A 21129-nucleotide genomic window follows, 5' to 3' on the forward strand; every position below is an offset into this window, starting at 1 on the left:
TTGTTGTTATTGCTTTGCTTTGTTTTGTTTTGCTTTTTTCCCCCTCTAGCGTCTCATTTTTATTATTATTAATATTAAAGGTGCAACAGCGTTTGGACATTTTGATACAAAAACAAACCTGTTCACCTGCGCAGTCTACCTGCAGCAACAACAACAACAACACTAACAACAACAACGGCAACGATGTTGAGCGAGACAAGAAAGAAACATGTTAACACAATTCAACGTCGTACGCTTTCGACTGTTTGTCGTCAGTCGCTGTTGCTCTTGCTGTTGTCTCTCTCTTCTCTCTTCTCTCTTCACTCTGCTCTGTTCCTACTCCACATCTCGACATCCACACACATCAACACACGCACACTTTTATACACTATGAATTGGCGCTACAAGTTTATCGAACGCTCAAAGTGGTTTTCAGTTGATATCGAAAAGCCACAAGGTCGACAACAGCATCAAGTTTATATTTTTATTCTTTGCCGACTTCTTTCAATAACCGAATTCGTATCAGTGCCCGCGCCGCCGCGTCAACTCGTTGATCGTACACCGTAACAGCAGCAGCAGCAGCAGCAGCAACAGCGAACGCCTAAAAAACCGAGTCAACAAAATGTGCTTCAATTACAATTTACAATGGGCGGCATGAAGGAAATGGAGCACATAATGCAGGATGCCAGCAGCAGCAGCTATTCCATATCCTACACCGACTGGATAGCTGCTGAGTCACGGTAGACAAACAAAACACAAAATAGGAAAAAAAAACGCGCGCATTGTGGACGGCATTCAAGTGCGCCCCTTTAGCATCCACATGGATTCCAATTGATCCACCCACCACGTTGTGTGTGTGCGCCCCTCTCTCTCTCGCTGTCTCTCCCATTCTGTATGAGTGTGTGAAATGCAATGTAATGTAACATTGTTGCTATTGTCAAAGCTTTTAAGTTGCTGAGCTTTACGCCATACAGTCTCCCTCCCAGCCTCTCTGCGTCTCTTTCTTGCTTGCTTCGTCTGTCTGTCAACTCACTTGATCTCTGCATTTTTTCAATATGGCCGCTGCGCTATGCGTTCGCTGTCGCAGCCTCTGCTGCTGCTGTTGTTGTTGTTGTTGTTGCTGTTTCGTTTTTATGTTTTTTTTTTTTTTTCTGTTTGCTGTTGATAATATTGTAGTAATTAATGCGATACGAATGAGAAATTTATAGCCCCCACGCCCGAAAAAACCAAAACCAAAAAAAAAACGCTGGCGGCTTCGCTTTTGCTTTTGGCTCATGTTAAACCGTTTCGACAGTTGTTGTTGTTGTTGGAGTCTGCAGCCCCATCCCTTTCTCTCTCACACGCTCGCTGTCTTTGTCTATATTACAGAAATCCATTTGCATAAAAAATGAGCATGTAAATGCCACAAAACGCACACAAAAATAACAACGCGCTGCGCATTTTCCAAATGGAATCGCAGCTGCGCGCTTTCCAATCAGACGTCAAACGTTTCTCACGACGCCGGCAGAGCGACGTCAACTGCGTCAACTGCGCGTCGCCGGCTGCGCCATGGTCAGACAAAAAGGATGCGCGCAGCGTGCATTGTGGACAAATTAATGGACCTCGCGCTTCGTTCACCGTTGTTCTTGTTGTTTGTGTAGCCCAAGATCAGCGAGCTGGGCAAGAAAAGGGGTTGGGGGGAGGGTGTTGCGGACAACGAACAGTAAAAAGGATTTGTGATTTCGATGTCTCTCTGGTCTTTCTCTTGTTTTGTATTAATAGCATCAAGAGCCGGGGGGTTGATTGCACTCTACGCTACGCTACGCTTTACCTGGTCTACAAATATCATCGCTCAATGTGTCTGTGTTGTATGCTTGAGTATTTATGCAAATTGACTGCCCAGAGGAAGGGGTTGGTTGCTATCCGTTCCAAGGCGAATGTCCTATGCGCCGGACACGGACACGGATCGTGAAGAGAATTGAGGTGCGATGTCCAACGTTGAGAAACAATGACAAACAACAATTGCGCCCCGAGCAGCTTCATTCGACCGTATCAAATGCTTAAGACATTGCCCCGTCTCAACCGTGCAGACCATGTGAAAACTGCAGGCGCATCCCGAAACCGTCGTCGTCGTCGATAGTGAATCCTTTTCGTAATGTTAGGCTAGCTGAAAGCATTATGCAAATCAGTGCTTTGTATTGAAAGAAAAGAGGGTCGTCCTTTAGCATTGGACGCTGTCCGAGCTGCCGCTTTATTGTCTCCGCTCCTTGGTCCTGCCGCAGATATCAATTATGATCTCTAACGGTTGCGTCTTCGTCGTCCAGCAAACAACAAAAATAGCAGCTGCCATCGAAAGTTACCGGTTTTTTTTACGCTTACGCTTTTCACCTTACCCGCCACTTCCCAGGCTCGATACCACAGCGGCCAGCCTCCCGGTACAGCCTTCTCTCTCGGTACAGCTCCTTGTACTTCTCAGCTTCGACTCCAGATCTCTCAGGTGTTAATGCGCTGCATGTGCCAAATATCCATAGGGTAGCAAACGCCTCTAAGGGTTGTTTGCAAAAAAAAATGTTACAAATCAATAGAACAAAAGCGAAATGCAAAGAAAATTGCGCTACTTGTTGCACAACCTTCCATCCTTGCAACCTTCCAGCCTTACCACCTCCTGGGCCAAGACGCTGGCTTGCTAATGAAGTGCTGTTGCACTGATTTCGTCTAATCACAGGCTCACTGTTTGGCACAATACATGCACTTAATAGTTGTAAGACGCCAACAATAGCATGGGAAATGTATAATTAGTGGATATTTCATTTGTGGACCACTTGCAGTGTTGGCAGTAACGCCAATATAGCTTGCCGTATTGCCGGGAAGCGCACGCCGGCATGACCAAAGTGTTAACTTAGTAAACTGAGCAGGCTGCAGTCGACTTGCAAATACCCGAAAGCTACTTTTTAAGAGGAATGCACGTTGAATAACTTACAGGAAAATAAATAAGTCTAGATTGCTTTCATTTACTAAGAAAGAAGGAAAACATTATGGAATCAAAAATAAACATTCTGAATTTTAAATTAAAAATAACCTGAATTTTTTAAATTGAAAATTAAGAATGTTGGCTTTTGATTCCAAAATTGTTCAGTCTAAGCTAAGTAGCTTAGATGTATTTCTTTGTTTTAATCGTGAAACAGCCAGTTAAATCTCAATGAATTCAGAATGAAATATGTTATCATATCATAAATATATTTTTCTGTGTTAGAGAATGTAAGTGATGTAGTGAACACATCTTTAATTAACACATCTTCTAAGGAGAGTTTTCTGTTGAAAAAGTGTAGCTCTAGTATTTCAGACTTCTTAGATATAGCTAATAACAATAACGGACAGACAGAACGCCGGAAGAACTTGTATGCGTAGAATCCTACATAGTTGCTGTAAATTTTATCGCTTTTAAAGAAAGCTTTATTCCTGCCGAAAATATTGGCAAATATTTCTAATAGCTACAAGCTTAATACACCCTTTGCAAAGCTAAGCTTACCGGGTATAGCAATTTGAAGCTCTGCGTTTTGGGTTTTTTGTTTCTTTTTTGTTGTTGCTTTATTGTTGCTGGGAATTTTAACAGCACTCATCTAATGGCGCTAATAACGCTAAACGAATCAATTTCGCTGCCGTCGAATGCTGTTCACTGATTGAGCCCAAAAACCAAAAACCTAAAGCTCAAAAGCTGCCGCAAGAGTTACAGCACAGAGCGAGAGCGAGAGAAAGAGAGAATGGGAGTGAGAGAGAGACAAACTCAGCGGGCTGGCCAAATTTGTTATGTAAATAAATGCTAATGGGAATCGCTCGACTGGCAAAATGCACGCACTTGAACGCCGTCTCCTTGCCTTTGACTGCCTTGGCAGCCTCCCTCCAACGATCGATCTGTCTCCCGCTGACCTTACCTTGCCTTTGTCCCCCCTCCCTCCACACACTTCAATCGTCAGACGCGGCGCCAGCAGCTACAATCTGGACACAGAGCAGCATCATCATCCACAGCAGCAGCAACACGAGCAGCTTCATCATCAGCAGCAACTTCATCAGCAGCAGCAGCAACAGCAACAGCCACAACATCATCATCATCATCATCATTACTACGAGGCAGCCAAGGACGACCCAGCACAGCTGCAACACCTGCCACTGACTGCCGCAGGCATCGAGCTGCAACTGAACGAACAGCAGCAGCAACAGCAGCAGCAACCTTCACATCCGCCGCCCCCAACACTGCCGCAACCAGCGCCAACGGATGATGTTGTTGCCGTGCCGCCCACCTCGAGTGCCTCCTCCTCCTCGTTTGCCGTCTACAACTATTACAGGCATGAGGAACACGAGGAGGATCAACAACAGCAACAACAGCAGCAGCAACAACAGTTGGTGTGGAGGTAAGTGGAGGCTGATGCCTCGACTTGACCTGGCTTAAACGTATTTGGAATTGGGTTGTCTTCCTTTTGCATGGCTTCGTGGAAATCTGCGGCAATGCGGCACTGCGGCACTGTGGCACGTAGCCCGCAGCGGCGCTTCCGAAAAATGGTGTTATGAAATAACTTCTGTGCTGCTTTTCCACTCACACACACATACATACATGCTGCGGCCTTTCGCTTTGACTGCCCAGCACAGTGACAGTGGCCGTTCTGTTTTCATTATGCCCTTACTTCATAAGTGGGGTACTTCAGCTATGTGCATCGGTTTGACACATAACAAAGTTACAAACTTTAAAAATATCTTTTTATTTACATACTTTGAAATAAACTTTTCGGATATCCAATACTATTACCTTCATTCGATGGAAGCTCTTCTTTCTGATTGATTTTTCATATTTTCGAATCTGTTTGCCATATTATTAATTGCTCCATTTAATTGTCAAGGTCTACAATTTTCTTTATAAAATGTTCTTATTATCAGTTGCTATATTGCATACATTATTTTGAAGTGTTTTTTATAATTTTGAATTCGATATGATCGTCCTAATACTATATTAAAAGTTTTGTGCTCTTAAATTACATATTATTTATATTTATTTGTCATCAGATTTTTTCAGGCATCAGATTTTTTTCACTTCTGATTATTTCGAAGGCTTTTATTCTTATTTTTAGTGATCGCCGCGAATTGTTCTTAAAGTTCTGTATTTTTAAAGTACATAATTACCTTTATTGATTGATCATATTTCTTCTGGACTAACTTGGAATTACTTCATAATTACCTATACTTATTGATCATATTTCTTCTAAGTTAACTTGGAAGCGATGCTTATTATTTTTTTAAGAAAACAATTGATTTTCTCAAATTATTGTATATTTTACGACAAAAAATTATTGCTTCAAGTTGTTGGATATTTTATATTTCTTAAAAATATAATTCTACCAAAATTCTATTTACAATAGTACTTAATTTACATTCACTGTATATTATATTATATTATATAATATATAGTACTTCAAAAGATTTATTTTTATAATTATATCACTCACAACTCATAGAGTATTCACACTTCGTGGTTGTTCAACATGTTTCTCGCAGTTTCTTGTTTTCTCGTTTTTTGACGTTTTTTTTTGTGTATTTTTATTATTATTTATACTTTTGTGTTGTGTTGTCGTTTATGCCAAGTTCAGGTTGAGGCTGTCGAAACTGTAACGGGAGGCAAACGGTGTGGCACCGCTAAGGGGGCATGGAAAAGGTCGTCTTCGGATAGCACTTGGCTTAGAAACACAATTAAAAGACAGTTTTACCGAGTTCGCTACTGTGTGGCATCTAAGTATGTGTGACTGTGTGTGTAATGTGTCTGTCGTGTCTAATAAATGTTTTTGTTCTACGTGATTTACACGAGCTGACCCTAAAAACGGGCGGTTAGAGGCCCCAGCTAGAGAGAAGCAGCACACATCGCACATATCGCATTACGAAAAATGTTTTTTAATAGCGAAAATGTTCTGCAGAACATAAAAACCAAAACGTAGCATGTTCCATGTCCGAATCGGAGTACGAATCCGACATAAAATCCAACCAAAAAAAAAACAAAACAAAACCCAAACCAAGTGCGATGTCAACCTTAACATTAAGTCGGCGCGCAATTCGGGTGAAATCGGGCACGACGCGTCGGGCGCTCTTAAAGCTTTGGACAATGTGTGTTACTCAATACACAAACACTCACACACACTTAGGCAGAGAGATGGACACTCACATGTGTGTGCATTTAGATACAAATGTATCTCGCAATCGCAGAAAACTAAAAAACAAAAAAAAGAGCAGCTGCTCGTTGAAGAAATTGCGACATTTGTTCTCATTTTTGTGCTTCTTTATTTTTGCGGTTCCGTTGCCAAACAACAACAACAGCAAAACAACAAAACTTTACGAGACCCTCTCGAAGACGTTAGTTAAATTCTTACGCTATAAACGCAGCTGTCATATAAAAGTAAATTCATTGATAAACGTCTGGCTTTCTATTATGAAACAATAATGTTTAATAACTTGGACATAATAAAAACTTAATTTGTCTAGCTAATTACAAACAGGATATAGAAAAAATAACTTATTGTGAGCGACCTTCATAAATAAAAAGTACGATCTTTTGGATTATGATTAATGCAAAATGCTTGAAACTAATTAAGATTAAAAAAAATCTTATTGTTATGAACTAAGTAAGTAGTAAGAATTACTTCTTCACTATTCTCTGAAATGTTGTCTTAGTTTAAGGATTACAGCCACCCGCTAAAGTAGCTACTACCATTCAGAAGGATATAGAAAATTACTTATTGTGAGCGACCTTCCAAAATAAAAAGTACGATCTTTTGCGTTTAAATTAATGCAAAATGCTAGAAATTAGTTTCATGATTAAAAAAATCTTTTTGTTATGAACTAAATAAGTAGTAACAATTACTTCTCCCTGAAATGTTGTCTAAGCTTACGCACTACAGCCTCCCGGCATAGCAGCTACTACCACTCAGACGTACTTAAGCAGAAGGATATAGAAAATTACTTATTTTGAGCGATCATATTAAATAAAAAGTACGAACTTTTGGGTTTTGGTTAATGCAAAATCTTTTTGCTATGAACTAAATAAGTAAGAAGAATTACACCTCCACTATTTGCAGAAATGTTGTTGTTGTTAAGCATTACAGCCTCCCGGTAAAGCTAAAGCTACTACCACTCAGAAGTACAGCCACAGAAAAGTGTTTAACTGATGTTTCATCACCATTTAAAGTGCTAACTAGCGAATGACTAATCGGCTTTTGTGTTTCTTATATTTATGAATGTTTTTTTGCAATTTTTTGAATGGAAATTATTAAAGTCTTATCGTTAGTCGCCCACTCGATATCGCTTGTGTTAAAGGCATAACTTTTAATGCTTATAATTAGAAGCAAATTCGTAAGATTTGACGTCAGAGCGGGTTTCATTTCATTTCGTTTCGTTTTATATGTATATGTATGTATTTTGTTTTTTTTTTTTGGTATTAATTCACGCGCTGTATATTCTTAATATATGCCTTTTTGATACGCTTTAAGACATGACTCAAGAAATTCATCCAAATTTGGTATGCCACTTGTACTTGCGACCTTGAAAGTGTAGCACTCTTTTGTTGTTGTCGCTTTTGTTGTTGTTAATTTTGTTGTTGTTGTGGTTGATGCGGCGGAGGGGGAAATACCAAATAGCCGTAAGACATTAAGCTTAAAGTTATCGATATGCGATTAACTGTCACGAGCAGAAGAAGAAGACGGAGAAGATGAATAAAAAGAAGCAACCAAGTTGCGTTGATGCGCGATTCGCTTTTGCTTGATTTTCATTGAATGCAATTTGTTTTTATTGTGCAGATATTGTTGCCGTTGTTGCTGCAACTTATTGTAGTTGTTATCGTAGTTGTTTGTGTTTGTGTTGTGTCTTTGACTGGCCAAAAGACGTCGACGCTGCGGCTGCTGCTGCTTTCGGCCTGCAGCTGGAATCTGGTTTGGTTTTCAGTTGTTGCTCCTATTCGGGTGTGTATGTGTGTGTGTGTGTGTATGGCGAGTCGATTGGCCAGTTGGTAACAGGTCCAGCTGCAACTACAGGTGTAGTTGCTGCTGTTGTTGTTGTCGTTGTTGGCAAATTAGGCGCAGCCAACGGATTAGCTATTGAAAATTGCAATTGCTGCATATTTTGCGCTCTTGATTGTCAGATCTCTGATTGGCAAACACTAAGATAACGATAAAGATATATAGCGATTTACAGCTAGAATTTGAGACACACTTCTTTTTTTTTTGTGGGTGGCAATTAAGTTAATTGTTTTGTAATCATCATATTGCAATTGAAACTAACCAAGCATTCTCTCTCTCTCTCTTTTATGCTCTTGCTCTCTCTCTCTCTCTCTCTTTTCTCCCTCTCTCTCTCTCTTTTTGTTGTTGTTTTCTTGTTTTTTGCAGCAATGCGAGCAGCGCCGGCAAATTAAATGGCCAGACCACACCTATCGATGTCTCTGGCCTATCGCAAAATGAAATTCAAGGCTTTCTGCTTGGTTCACACCCCCTCATCGTCGGCGACCACAACCGGCGTGGTGTCCACCACAACCATCTCGAATCAGCAGCAGCAGCAACAGCAGCAGCAACATCAACAACAGCAGCAGCAACAACAACAGCAGCAGCATCAACAACAGCATCCCAGCGATATTGTAACCATCACCACGGCGGGTGTGGGGAGTGCGGGCTCAATTGTCTCCGCTGCCGTTCAACAACAGCAGCAACAGCAACAACAACAACAACAGCAGCAGCAGCTGCTGAGCATCAAACGAGAACCCGAAGACTTGAGCAAGGATCCCAAGAATGGCAACATTGGCGCCGTCGCAGCCAACGGTGGCGGCACCGTGATAACGCAGAAGGTAGGAAAGCTCCCTAACAAAAAGCTTGCAAAAGCTTTTAACTATTTAAACGCTTTAATGGACACGCACGCAATATCGAAATCGAAATTGAAATCGTTATCGACTAAATTAGTTTTGCATTTTGGCAATTAGGCCTTTGTTTTTCCCCTACACACACACAAAACTCTCCATTCACATTTAGCGGCAGCGCAGCGACTGCGCAGCGGGCAATAGCAAAAAGCTGCAAGCTACAATCTACAAGAGAAGAGCGAAGAGCGCACATCCTGCGCTCTATTTTGTCTGCCTTAATTAACATGCTGTGATTGCTGCGGTTTATGTGGCGTTGTTGTTGTTGTTGTCGTCGTTTGTTTGCTTTTGTCGTCGCTGCTTCTCTAAGACCTGCAATTGGTCTGTCAACTGCGTGTGTGAGTGTGAGCAATGAGTATTAGTGGCTGCAGCCAATACGAATCAGCGTCGTTGTTGTCGCTACTCGTCGTGGTTCTATTGACGCAAAAGCAATGAGACAACAACAACAACAGCAACGACAACACAGCTCTCAACTCAATTCAACACAGCAGGCAGGCAGGCAGGCAGGCAAGCGAAGAGCAGCAGCAACAACAACAACAGTGACAGCCGCAGCAGTTTGCATTCGAAACTGTTATACACTCAACTTGTTATACACGATCGTGTCGTCGTCGTCGTCGTAGTCGTTGCCTCTGCCGCAGTCGCGCCGTCGTAAGCTGTGTGTGTGTGTGTGTTTGCGTTTGCGCCTTTGCGTGAATGTGTGTGCCTGTGTGATTTGTATATTGCGCTCGCTCACACTCAAGGCTCTCGCGCATTAAACTAGCTCGCTTGCGCACACGTTGGTAGGCGCTGGAATCGGTTCGAGTTGCAAGTTGCATGTTCGATGGCCTGCCTGCTGCTTTATCAATTTGCAGGCGCATGCAAAAACAAAAAAAGCAAAACCAAAACTATAATTAAAGACTTTTGCAACAAAAACAACAAGTATGTGAAATGGTGGGAAATTGCGCGGCTCACAATGTTCGTATGCGCACATACAATAACCGAAGGCGACAAAAGTTAAGTGCGCACTTCCGGCGCACTGTGTTACGTTCTTCCTTCGATCTGCTGCGAATCAATGAAACAATTTTTTAATGCCGCGCTCGTTTGTATATCGAACAGCAACAGCAACGGCGGCGACGTCGAGCCGCGACGTTGTCGCTTGTAACGCCCTGTCCGGCCGCTGCGCATGTCAGAATATGCGACAGCCACAGAGATTCCAACCATTTTGAACTGATATGCGTGCGCATGTGTGTGTGTGTGTGTGCGATCGAGCAAATCTGTGTGAGTGTGTGTGTGTGTGTTTGAGCTCACTGGTCCAACTGGCCGACGCAACGCTGACGTCTGTCGGCATGTCCATGCGTGTAAGCCTGTATGTGTGTGTGTGTGTGTGTGAATGTGCTGAGGTAGCGCCGTCGTCGTCGTCGCCGCCGCCGCCGTCGCCGTCGTTGTCATACGTGAATCGCTCAGTCAGTCGTATCACGCTGTCGGAGTAGGATCGTTTTGCGATTCGTCTGATTTCTGAGCAGTCCGCGCAGATCGCGAATGCTTCCTGCGCGTAAATCTTGTAACGCGACGCGCATCAAACGACAACAACAATAATAATCATAATCAACTACAATACATAGTGTGGTGTCTTAAACAGTGTTGTACAGTTCAGTGAGCAGTGCCAATAACCTAAAGCCTCACAATCAACTCCCCCCTTAATTCCCCAAAACACAATTGGTACATAATTAATACTAAGAAATGTAAGTGGATTTGTGTGTGTGCGTGTGTGTGAGTGTGCGAGTGTTGTGCCCGAAATTGATATGCTGGCAATTTGCATATTAGGTTTATATACCTATACGATATATGATATAGTGCCGCTTGATTGGAATGTGGGCGCCCAGTTGCCCAGTTAGCTAATGCAACAGTCAACAACAGCAGCAACAGCAACAACAGCAACAACAACATTAAAGCAACCAAAAACAACGGCAACAGCAATCGAACCAAATAAACACCTGCAAACAAAATGCAAACGCGCGCCGAAAACGTATCAAACTCCCAGTAAAAGAAAAATGAAGAAAAAAACAAAAGTCAAACGCAACAACAAAAACTACACCGAACACAAATTGAGCGAACATGCGCAAAGACAAATAACAACAACAACAGCAACTACAACTACAACGAACAACAACCTGTGTGTGGGCGTCCAGCCAGCTGAGCCGCAACGCGTTGCCTTTCAACACCCACACAGAGCGAACAAGTTTGAGCTCTAAGCAACACGAAGTCTTTTGTTTGGCGCGCGAGAACCCAACCGCAGCAGCACCCAGCAATAACAACAACATCAACAAGAGCAAGAGCAACACAGATAATAGCCACAGTAACAGTTACAGTTGTCTTGTAGTTGTTGCTTTTTAACGCTTCGATTTGCAGATGAGAGTGTGGGCAACACACAAATGTGCGTGTGTGTGTGTGGATTGAAAAATATAGAAAAATTCATTGAGCAAATTTTTTAGTTAAATTTAATTGCCTTGTTTTCTTGCTGTCCCGCTGGCTTGTTGTTGTGTTGTGTTGCGTTGTTGTTTTTGTTTTTGTATTTATCTGCAATTTACATTGCACTCTAATTTATTGTACGTTCGTATTATAAATACGTTTTTCTCGCATTGACAGTTAATTATTCGCAATATTTGTCTTATTCATTTGCATACACGCGGCGACATAGCCATAACTAATATATATATAGATTTATATTTATTAAGCATCTATATCTCTAAACACATACACATACATATCATGTATGTATATTAAGTCTAAAGGTTCCGTAACATATTGCCTAACTAATTTATGGCACAGAATTCGCATTCAAATACACAAACAAATTCTATAAATGAGAAATGAAAAATTGATATTGCAATTTGTTGCAATTTTAGACCGGAAAGTCCAATCATTAGACCCAAAGAAGTGGACACAGACTAGTGCTTACTCTTTGCTAATTGTTGCAACATTGAATAATCATTAATTTAGCAAGAAAACCGATTAAGAATGCGCTCAATCAGATGTGAAGGATTTTGTGTGAATTTTTCCACAACGAACTCAAGATTTGTTTAAATAGTTTCTTATTCAAATTCAATTTTGAAGTATCCTTTTTATAATGCAGCAATAAATGTAGTTTTCAAATATTTCGATTTCTTATCATTTTTTGCTAGAGAATGATTATAAAAATGAATAAGATTTTCCTTTTTCAATCAATTTTCCATCACAAGTTTCAGTTGAAACTAAATATTATCTTTCGATATGATAAATTCTGTTAAAAGAAGCAATTTTATAAAGCCAAAATTAAATTTGGCAATTAATATTCCAAAATTGCTAAGTTATACAATTTTGTTTAAACTTATGCCGATTATTTAATATTCAGAATATGTTAAACTTTAACTTCAAATCAAATGAATTGCAAAGTGAGCACACGAAAAAAATCCTCATTCCAAGATTAATTTTTTGTGTTGGAATGTTTATTAAAATCAATCTCAGTTCACAAAATGAAAAGAGTTGGAAAATTACCAAAAGTTTCTACTTATGGTAAATGCTATATACATATTATATAGATAAATGTATGCAAGTAACGCTGCTCATTAAAAAGCAAAATGAAGTTTAAAGCGCCAAAAATTAAAGAGACACTTTAGAGAAAAAAAACACAAAAAAACAAAACTATAAAAAACAGAGTTGGAAACAGAAACAAAAATATATAATAAGAATAAGAATAATAATAATAATTTTGTTGTATAGTATTCATTCTACTGTATTAGATTATTGCTTTGCCTTGGTTTATTTCCGAGAATTAACGATATGCATAAAAATGCCAGCTAAACAGAATATCTCAAAAGTAGACAAAATACATACGGCAACAACAACGACAACAACAACAACAGCTATAGCATTAGCAACAAACAGAAGAAGAAAAAAAAAGTTTCACTTTTTATCATCCAAAGGCATTAAAATAGTTAATTGGCTTTATTTAAATTTTTATTTCTTCCTCATACATAAATATGTGCCAGAGACAGGGACAGAGAGTGTACGAGCGTGGAAGAGAGAGAGGGAGAGCGAGGGGGACAGCAGATCGCTTAGCATAATTCTAGCTGCCAATAGCTCAGTTTAGTCGACTCGATAGACTATAGACTATACTTATATATGGCATATATGCTAAAGATTCAAACGCGACACGCACAAAAAAAAAACAGAAAAAAAAACCTAAAAGCGATGAAAAAATTGAAACAACAACAACAAAGACGCGTCGATCGTTGGCTTAGAGACTCACTAGCCAAGGCCTTTTCTGACGTTGCACGTTGATGCTGAAGCTGAAGCTGAAACTGAAGCTGAAAATAAAACACACACAAAATGCAAATTGATTTTTATGAACAAATTTAATTAGCTCGCAGCTAGAATCTTTGGGGCGATGCGAGACAAAACCCCCAAAAAAAGAAGCAACAAAAATATATATTTCAAGAAAACAAAAATCAACAACAAAAAAACGAAAAAACGAAAAAAACAAGGCTGCTAAATTATACAACAGTTGAATTTCGTATAAATAACAATTGGAAAGACTAAAATTATAATATTGTTAATTCTATATTGTTTTGTCAGACTTATTGTATACGATCTTTGATGATCTTTGTTGCTTAATGAAACATATTTAGAACCGATTGTCAAGTTATTGCCTCAAATTCGGAATCTTAATCCGTGACGTCTGTTGATCGACATCGACTGGGTTTCACTTTCTTTCGGAGTTTTAACTCAAGTTTTTTTTTTTGTTGATTTTGATTTTGATTTTTTGGTGTTTGGCGCGTGAAAAAGTCATCAAGTAAATGTTAATTTTGCGCCTAGACGCTCGGTTGGCTATTAAAACAGGGCGTGGCATGCATATATCTAAATGTATCTTGTATCTCGTGGCTCTGTATCTGTATCTGTATCTCTTTGCCGTATTACCTCATTTAGCGCGCGCGTCAACCAAAAAAAAACATATATAATATATATGTATATGCATAAGAAATAAAAAAAAAAAAAAGAGTCGAAAAACGTTTGACATTTTGGTGCGATCAATAAAAAAAAGCAATGCTAATTAACATATGCACATACAAATACATATAATTATATACCATATACTATATAGCTATGTATATATATATATATATGTGTGTGTGTGTGTGTCTCCCTCTCTGCTGCTGTGGACAACGCATTTTAATTGGTTTCTTTCCACTCGACGACTGTTGCGACTCTGTGACTGTGTTTTTTCTTATTTCTTTCTTATTATTATAAACTGTACTTATTGGCCCGCTTGTTGGCTTGGCTTATGAATCAGCTACAACAGCAGCAGCCAAGAACTTGGCAAAGGGAAGAGAAGAGAGAGAAGACAGCGAGGTAGACGCACTCTTTTGTCAACTTTTGTGGTCAGCTAGGTTTTGACCTTCCGCCGTCGCAAAGCCGTCATCAATCAACAAACGACAATTAATAAATACACGTGCTTAATGTTATTGTTGTTGCTAATGTTGTGCGAGTGTATGTATGTGTGTGTGTGCTAGTGTGTGTGTGTGTGTGCAGATCAATCAATGTAATAGGCTGAACCAATTGTTGGACAGTCGTAGCTTTAAGTTCAAGTCCAAGTCACCAACCCAACAACAACAAAATTTCACAGATATTGCGCGTGGATGCTAACCAAACAGAGGCACAACAAGAAACTAACCTTAAATCAGCTGCAACAAGTGCAACAGCAACCGAAGCAGCAACAGCAACAACAACAACAACAGCATCTAGTCCCGCCAGATCATCGACAGCAGATATAGAGATGTATGCTTCCACGGGCGGCACACAGATTTATCTACAGGTGAGTGAGAGCGAGCGAGAGCAACTCAATGAGAGTGAGAGTGAGAGAGAGAGAGAGAGAGAGATTGATCCCGAACTCCTGCAGACCTCACACCAGAGCACAACTGGCCCCACACAGCAGCAGAGCTCGTTGCAAGCCCAAAGTCCCAGCCCCGGACCGTACATCACAACCGATAGCTATGGCATGTATACGGCCACCCGACTGCCGCCCGGTCCCCCGCCCACAACGACCTTCATAACGGAGCCCTACTATCGGGAATACTTTGCCCCCGATGGCCAAGGTGGCTACGTTCCCGCCGGCTCAGCTCGCAGTCTCTACGGCGAGGATGTTTCCGTCTCCGCAGCCACACAGGCGCAGCCCGTGGGCGGGGTTTATGAGGCGCGTTTCACCAGCAATGCACCGACCACAACCACAGTGCTTACCAGCAGTAATGCACACCATCACAGTCAACAACAGCAACAGCAACAGCAGCAGCAGCAACAGCAACAACAGCAACAGGATACGGTCAAAAAATGGCAGCACGCCGTTGTATGCCAAGGCCATAACGGCAGCGGGTCTAACGGTGGATTTGCCGAGTCCCGATTCGGGAATTGGCACGGATGCCATAACGCCGAGGGATCAGAATCACATACAGCAGGTATAAAACCGTACTCAAAGTACTTCTCTCATTCTTAGCGTTAAGCTCCACACAGCGTTTTGCAAATGTAGCGAGTAGCGAGTAAAAATGTAACGAGTAGCGAGTAGCGAGTAACGTATAACGAGTAGCCAACAAATGCGTGACGTGTCCATTAAAGCCTTAACCTTTTTTTGTTATCATAATTAATATCTATTTATTGACAACTTGTTAACATTGTAATATTCGAAACTCCTTTTTTAGTCCTTCGACTACACGGAACTCTGCCAGCCGGGCACGCTGATCGATGCCAATGGCAGCATACCCGTCTCGGTGAACAGCATCCAGCAGCGGACTGTGGTCCACGGCAGTCAGAATAGTCCAACCACATCGCTGGTGGATACCAGCACAAATGGCTCAACACGCTCGAGGCCCTGGCACGATTTCGGACGTCAAAACGATGCTGATAAAATTCAAATACCAAAAATGTAAGTGTCCCACATTGATTTCACCTTATGACTAACAACGAACTAAACATCAACTCTTACTTAACTTTCCCGCCACTTTGTATTCCGTGTTTTTCTTTCATTAGCTTCACAAATGTCGGCTTTCGCTATCATCTGGAGAGCCCGATTAGTTCGTCGCAGAGGCGTGAGGACGATCGCATCACCTACATCAATAAGGGACAGTTCTATGGCATCACCTTGGAGTATGTGCACGATGCGGAAAAGCCAATCAAGAATACAACAGTTAAGGTAGGAGTTCAAAGACTGTACTATATTATAAACTGTTACACTGAGAGAAAATTCATGTAGAATTCTAATAATAGGGATTTAAGTCTTTGCTTTATTATAAACTTCACTAAGAGAAAATTCATTTAGAATTCTAATGATAGGAGTCTAAAATCTTTACTTCATTATAAACTGCACTAAGAGAAAATACTTTTAGAATTTTAATCATGAGAAATAACTATAATATATGGAAAAAACCAATACTAAGTTGAAAACAGCTTAATCTTTACACTTCTAGCACAAACTTTTTACTTATTACAAACTGATCCATTAAGAAAAATACCATTTTAAATTATAATAACACAATATCTTAAAAAAAATAGGAAATCTGAAAATTATTTATACTAAGATAAAAATCTTTAAAAATTGAATACATATTTGAAAATTGAAGAAGTTTCAAGCCTAAACTAATTACAAACAGATTCAAAAGGAAAAATATAGTATTTACAACTCCGCAAACATAATTCTTTAGTAAAACAAATTATGAAATGCTAAAAATATTGAGGTTGATCCACGAATTTTAATACTTATTTCCTCTATATCTTCAAACTTGATTCAAAGTTGTGAAAAAAAAACGAAGTTATTCGGAAAAATATTAAGATAATAATCTTCCTAGTACTAGGATAATTTCGAAAGATTTATAATCTTAATATTATTATAGTTATAATGAAATCATGCTTAAATTGACAAATATTTTTAAATTGTTGATGTTGTGTTTTCCCTCTTCATTTCATTCTTTTCGAATTATTTTTATTTACATCAAAAAAGTCACATTTTTTGAGTTAAAATAGTGACAAAAACTACGTTATCTGATACTAAGATAATAATCTTAATCTTAATCTTCATCTTAATACTAGGATTCTTTTCTCAATATTTCTAATCTTAATATTATTTTTTTACATTAGTATTCATCTAGTTTTAAAACTAACTCAAAGACAGCTTGTTTATTTTAACCTGGTTATAATAATTAATGATGTTTGAGGTACGAAAATATTCAAATTTTGTATGATGTGTATGGTATCCATAGAGTCTTAAACTAGTATTGTTGTTGCCATCAACACCCAATGTTTAGGGTAGGGGCTTAATGCCCAAACCCCTAACATCAGCTTCAGCCTCAGCCTTAGGATCTATTTGTCATTGCCTCAGCTGAAGTTGAAGTTGAGGATGAAGTTGAATCGGAATCTGAATCTGAATCTGAATTTGATGCCCCGAGCTAGGCGAGCAGTTTGTCAGTTTGCCTGAGCGCTAATCAAGTTTGTCAGCTCTCGGCACCCTTTGCTCAATTACACAACACACGTATATCCATCGTATCCTGTGTCTTCAATCCTTTCTTAACATGCATACGTATGTATGTATGTATATCCTGACGCTCGATGATAAATGATAAATGATACTCCGGGGCGGCTTTATGAGAATTTGAATATCACGCTCAATGCAAATTGTGAGCCTTTCAACACACACTCGCTCTCTTAAGAAATGTCCATGTGTGTGTGTGTGTATAAGTGTGTGTTGTGTTTGTTCAGGACTTTCGTTACGGAATTGGGCTGAGGCTCAGGACATGCCGAGGACAATACACATCAACATCATCAATCAGATAAGCTTAAATGACGTCTGCTACTGGCAAATGCAAATGCAAATTGTTAACTCAACCCGTTGAGATCCGTTCAAGAATCACAATCAAAGTAACAGTTGAAATTGAAATGAAACTCGATTTGAGGAAGTGGAAATAGAAGTGCCAACCATTGGCTAAGTAAACAACAATTGAGTGTGTACCACTTCTCTTATAGCTCTTATTTCAGTCTAGGGCTCGCAATTTGCATATTTAGCAAAAAAAAAAAAACTGGTGACAAATTCAAGAAAAAAAACGTGGAAAAAGATCTTGAAGATTTGCTAGATTTGACAGTTGAGTTTGCTGCGGTTCTCTTTGAGTAAATAATGCAGTAGCTAAGAGATAGAATAGCTAAGATTGGAGAGATAAAACCGAAACTGAATTTATTTTGATGATCTTTTTACTTTTTCTCATGAAGTTTTTTTCCTTTAAATTGAAGACGATTTTAAATCTGAACTGTAAACTAAAGTTGCTATTCTATTATGTTTAGGACATCACATTATTATAGAGGTAGCTAATTTGATATTCTTCATTGATACTTAAATGTCCCGTCTAGCTAATCTATTGTTTAACACCCTAAGAAATCACAATGTACAATGATCTATGATCTATGATCTATGATCTATGATCTATGATCTATGATCTATGATCTATGATCTATGATCTATGATCTATGATCTATGATCTATGATCTATAATCTATGATCTATGATCTATGATCTATGATTTCATTGTAATGCAATTTTTGAAACTGATTGAAAAAATTCAATCCTTTTTAAGTTTAATAACCAATAGAAAATTATTATGCTGTACCTAGAAATCATATTATTTTATATGAAAATTCTCGCTTAAGTGAAAACGACAACTTTGAAAATGAAAGTCACTTTGAGCAGCTCATAAATCTGAAACTCTACCGTTTATCACTATCCTGGGAGCCCTTAATGCATTATGATCTCGTATTACCATAAAACGGCAATATATTTTTGCGCTTCGAGAAAAAAGTGTCAAAATTAATTTACGAGTTTATTTGTTTAACCCTCTAGCCCCTTTTTTGGTCGATCACGGCCCCCTGTGCTGAATGGGTTAACAAAAAAAAAACGTAAAGATGAAACTGAAGAATTTTAAAGTAAATTGAAGTAAAAATCAAGCAACGAGCATTTGCATTTGCATTTCACTGCATTACGATACGGTTTTCATTTCCATTTCCCAGCTAGTAACGGTGAAAAACTGACAAAAATGGAAAAAAAGAGCGAGAGTATAATTTACGAGCTGATTAGCCTATGAATATTTACGAGAACCCAAAGAGAAAATACCCCACAAAGCAGCTAAAGGAAAAAAGGCGCATAAAATACACAAAAATATTTATGCCAAGTAATCAGTTAGAGCGTTGCGAAAGACTTGAAGAAAAACAAAAAACAAAAAGGGAGGGAGATGAATTGAAAACAAAAGGGTTGCAATTTCATGAAGAAGAACTCCGGACAACACGGGATCGTCTTCGCTATCTCTTAAGGATCTCAGTTTCTATCTCTGCGCTTCCTTTGCCTGTCGCCATAATTATTCAAAATGTTTGAGAATTTATGTATAAATAATGCACAGAAAATGCAAATGCGCTGGGAAATACGAAACACAGATCAGTCTCCTGATCTCTGGCAGGACAAATGTGCTAGATATTTTTCTGCTAAATCGAATTCGTCCTTTTGTCTGCTAGCGCCTAATCCTTTTGACTTTTGTAAGGGTGCGAGTAAGGCAACAGTAAGCAGAAAGCAGCCTGGCAGCAAATGTCACAACTCGTATACGTCAAGAGCAATGTAAGCGAGGGCGACTACGGGATACCCTAGCAAACAAAAGAAAAGTGAGAAGCACTGAATTTATTGCTGCATAAATTGCATTAGATTATTTTGTGATATATCTTTTGTAACAAGAAAGTATTGTAATAATTTCTAAGCCAGCAAATTTATTACAAATCATTTTTTAATATTTTAGGGAACTTTTCCTTGACTAGAATCGATTCTTATAATAACAGAAAATGCATATAAATAGGTATTCTTTTAAGACTTTAAAGAAATATAACCATTTTTAAAGCAGCAAATTTATTACACATCATTTTTTAATATTTTAGGGAACTTTTTCTTGACTAGGATCGATTTTAATAATAGCGAAAATATTCATTCAAATAGTTGGAATTGTATTCTTTTAAGACTTTAAAGAAATATAATTATTTTTAAAGCACCAAATTTATTACAAATAATTTTTTTAGTATTTTGGGTAACTTTTTCTTGACTAGAAACGATTCTAATAGTGACGAAACTTAATATTATATAAATGGGTAAAAATTTATTATGCTGTGAAATATAATAATTTCTAAAATTGCAAACTAATATAAAATCATTTTTTAGTTTTTTTTAGAAAACATTCTACAGATAAGAAATTCAAAAAAATTCAATAATTTTATATATATACAAATAATATTAATACAATACATGTTTAGCTACTTTACCTAATTTACCATCTTATATACTAACGAATAACTAATTTTAAAAATAATTTATTATCTAACTTAAGTTTTTTAAGGTTATTTTATAATCGATTAGAATGCAAATTTATAAGACTAAAAAGACTATATAAAAGATTTATGCAGAATTTTGAATTTGAATTTGATTATAGATAAAAATCAACTAATGGTGTTTATAAATATGTGGTAAAGTCAAAGGCATAGCTAATTTAGATAAAAGGCCAAATACTATAGTTTGATTGCATTTTCGAGATAAGCTTAAATGCCACTTTATTTTAAACTCACTCTTTTTACAGGGTATTGAGAAAACAAAGCTAATTAATATGTATTTTATATTTTGCTTTACAGAGTGTGATCATGTTAATGTTTCGCGAGGAGAAGAGCCCCGAAGATGAGATAAAGGCCTGGCAATTCTGGCACAGTCGTCAGCATTCCGTGAAGCAAAGAATCTTGGATGCAGGTGCGTAAATCCAACGAACTCCAACAGCGAGTCCGACTGTCTATCTGTCTATATGTACATATGTGTGTGTTTGTGTGTGAACAGTGGCCATTGTATAAGATTTCTAGCCGTAAATTGTTGGTTTTTATTGAGTGAGGAGGCAGCGGATCGACTGCGCGGGTAACCAGAGACACCGAACCGAGTTATGACATTGATAAACGCGCAATGCGTTCGGGTTTGTTTGATTGCAGATAATCTGGCTAGTTTCTCCGTCTCTGTCTCTTTCGCTGTCTCTGTCTCTGTCTGTGTTGCAGCTGCCGTTGCTGTTGCAGCATCCTGTTGCGTTTGCCTGCCCCATCAGCACAGGCATAACTCATTAGGCACTTGTCACAGAAGTTTGCCTTAATTGTTAAATACAAACGAAACGAAACGGACTGCAATGCGT

The 21129-nt window shown here is 38.8% G+C and overlaps 1 protein-coding gene across 1 annotated transcript in view; it reads left to right on the forward strand.

The window, feature by feature from the left end:
- The first annotated feature begins 438 nt into the window (after window positions 1–438).
- LOC133840760 (protein grainyhead) overlaps window positions 439–21129 on the forward strand; it is a 32368-nt gene continuing 11677 nt past the window's right edge. The window contains 7 exon segments of the mRNA XM_062272801.1: window positions 439–719; window positions 3933–4367; window positions 8373–8472; window positions 8474–8824; window positions 15598–15821; window positions 15926–16088; window positions 20594–20705. Coding sequence (XP_062128785.1) covers window positions 625–719; window positions 3933–4367; window positions 8373–8472; window positions 8474–8824; window positions 15598–15821; window positions 15926–16088; window positions 20594–20705 — 1480 coding nt within the window. The 5' untranslated portion in view covers window positions 439–624.

Source organism: Drosophila sulfurigaster, chromosome 3 (assembly GCF_023558435.1).
Source record: "Drosophila sulfurigaster albostrigata strain 15112-1811.04 chromosome 3, ASM2355843v2, whole genome shotgun sequence".
In the NCBI taxonomy this organism is placed as follows: Eukaryota; Metazoa; Arthropoda; class Insecta; order Diptera; family Drosophilidae; genus Drosophila; species Drosophila sulfurigaster.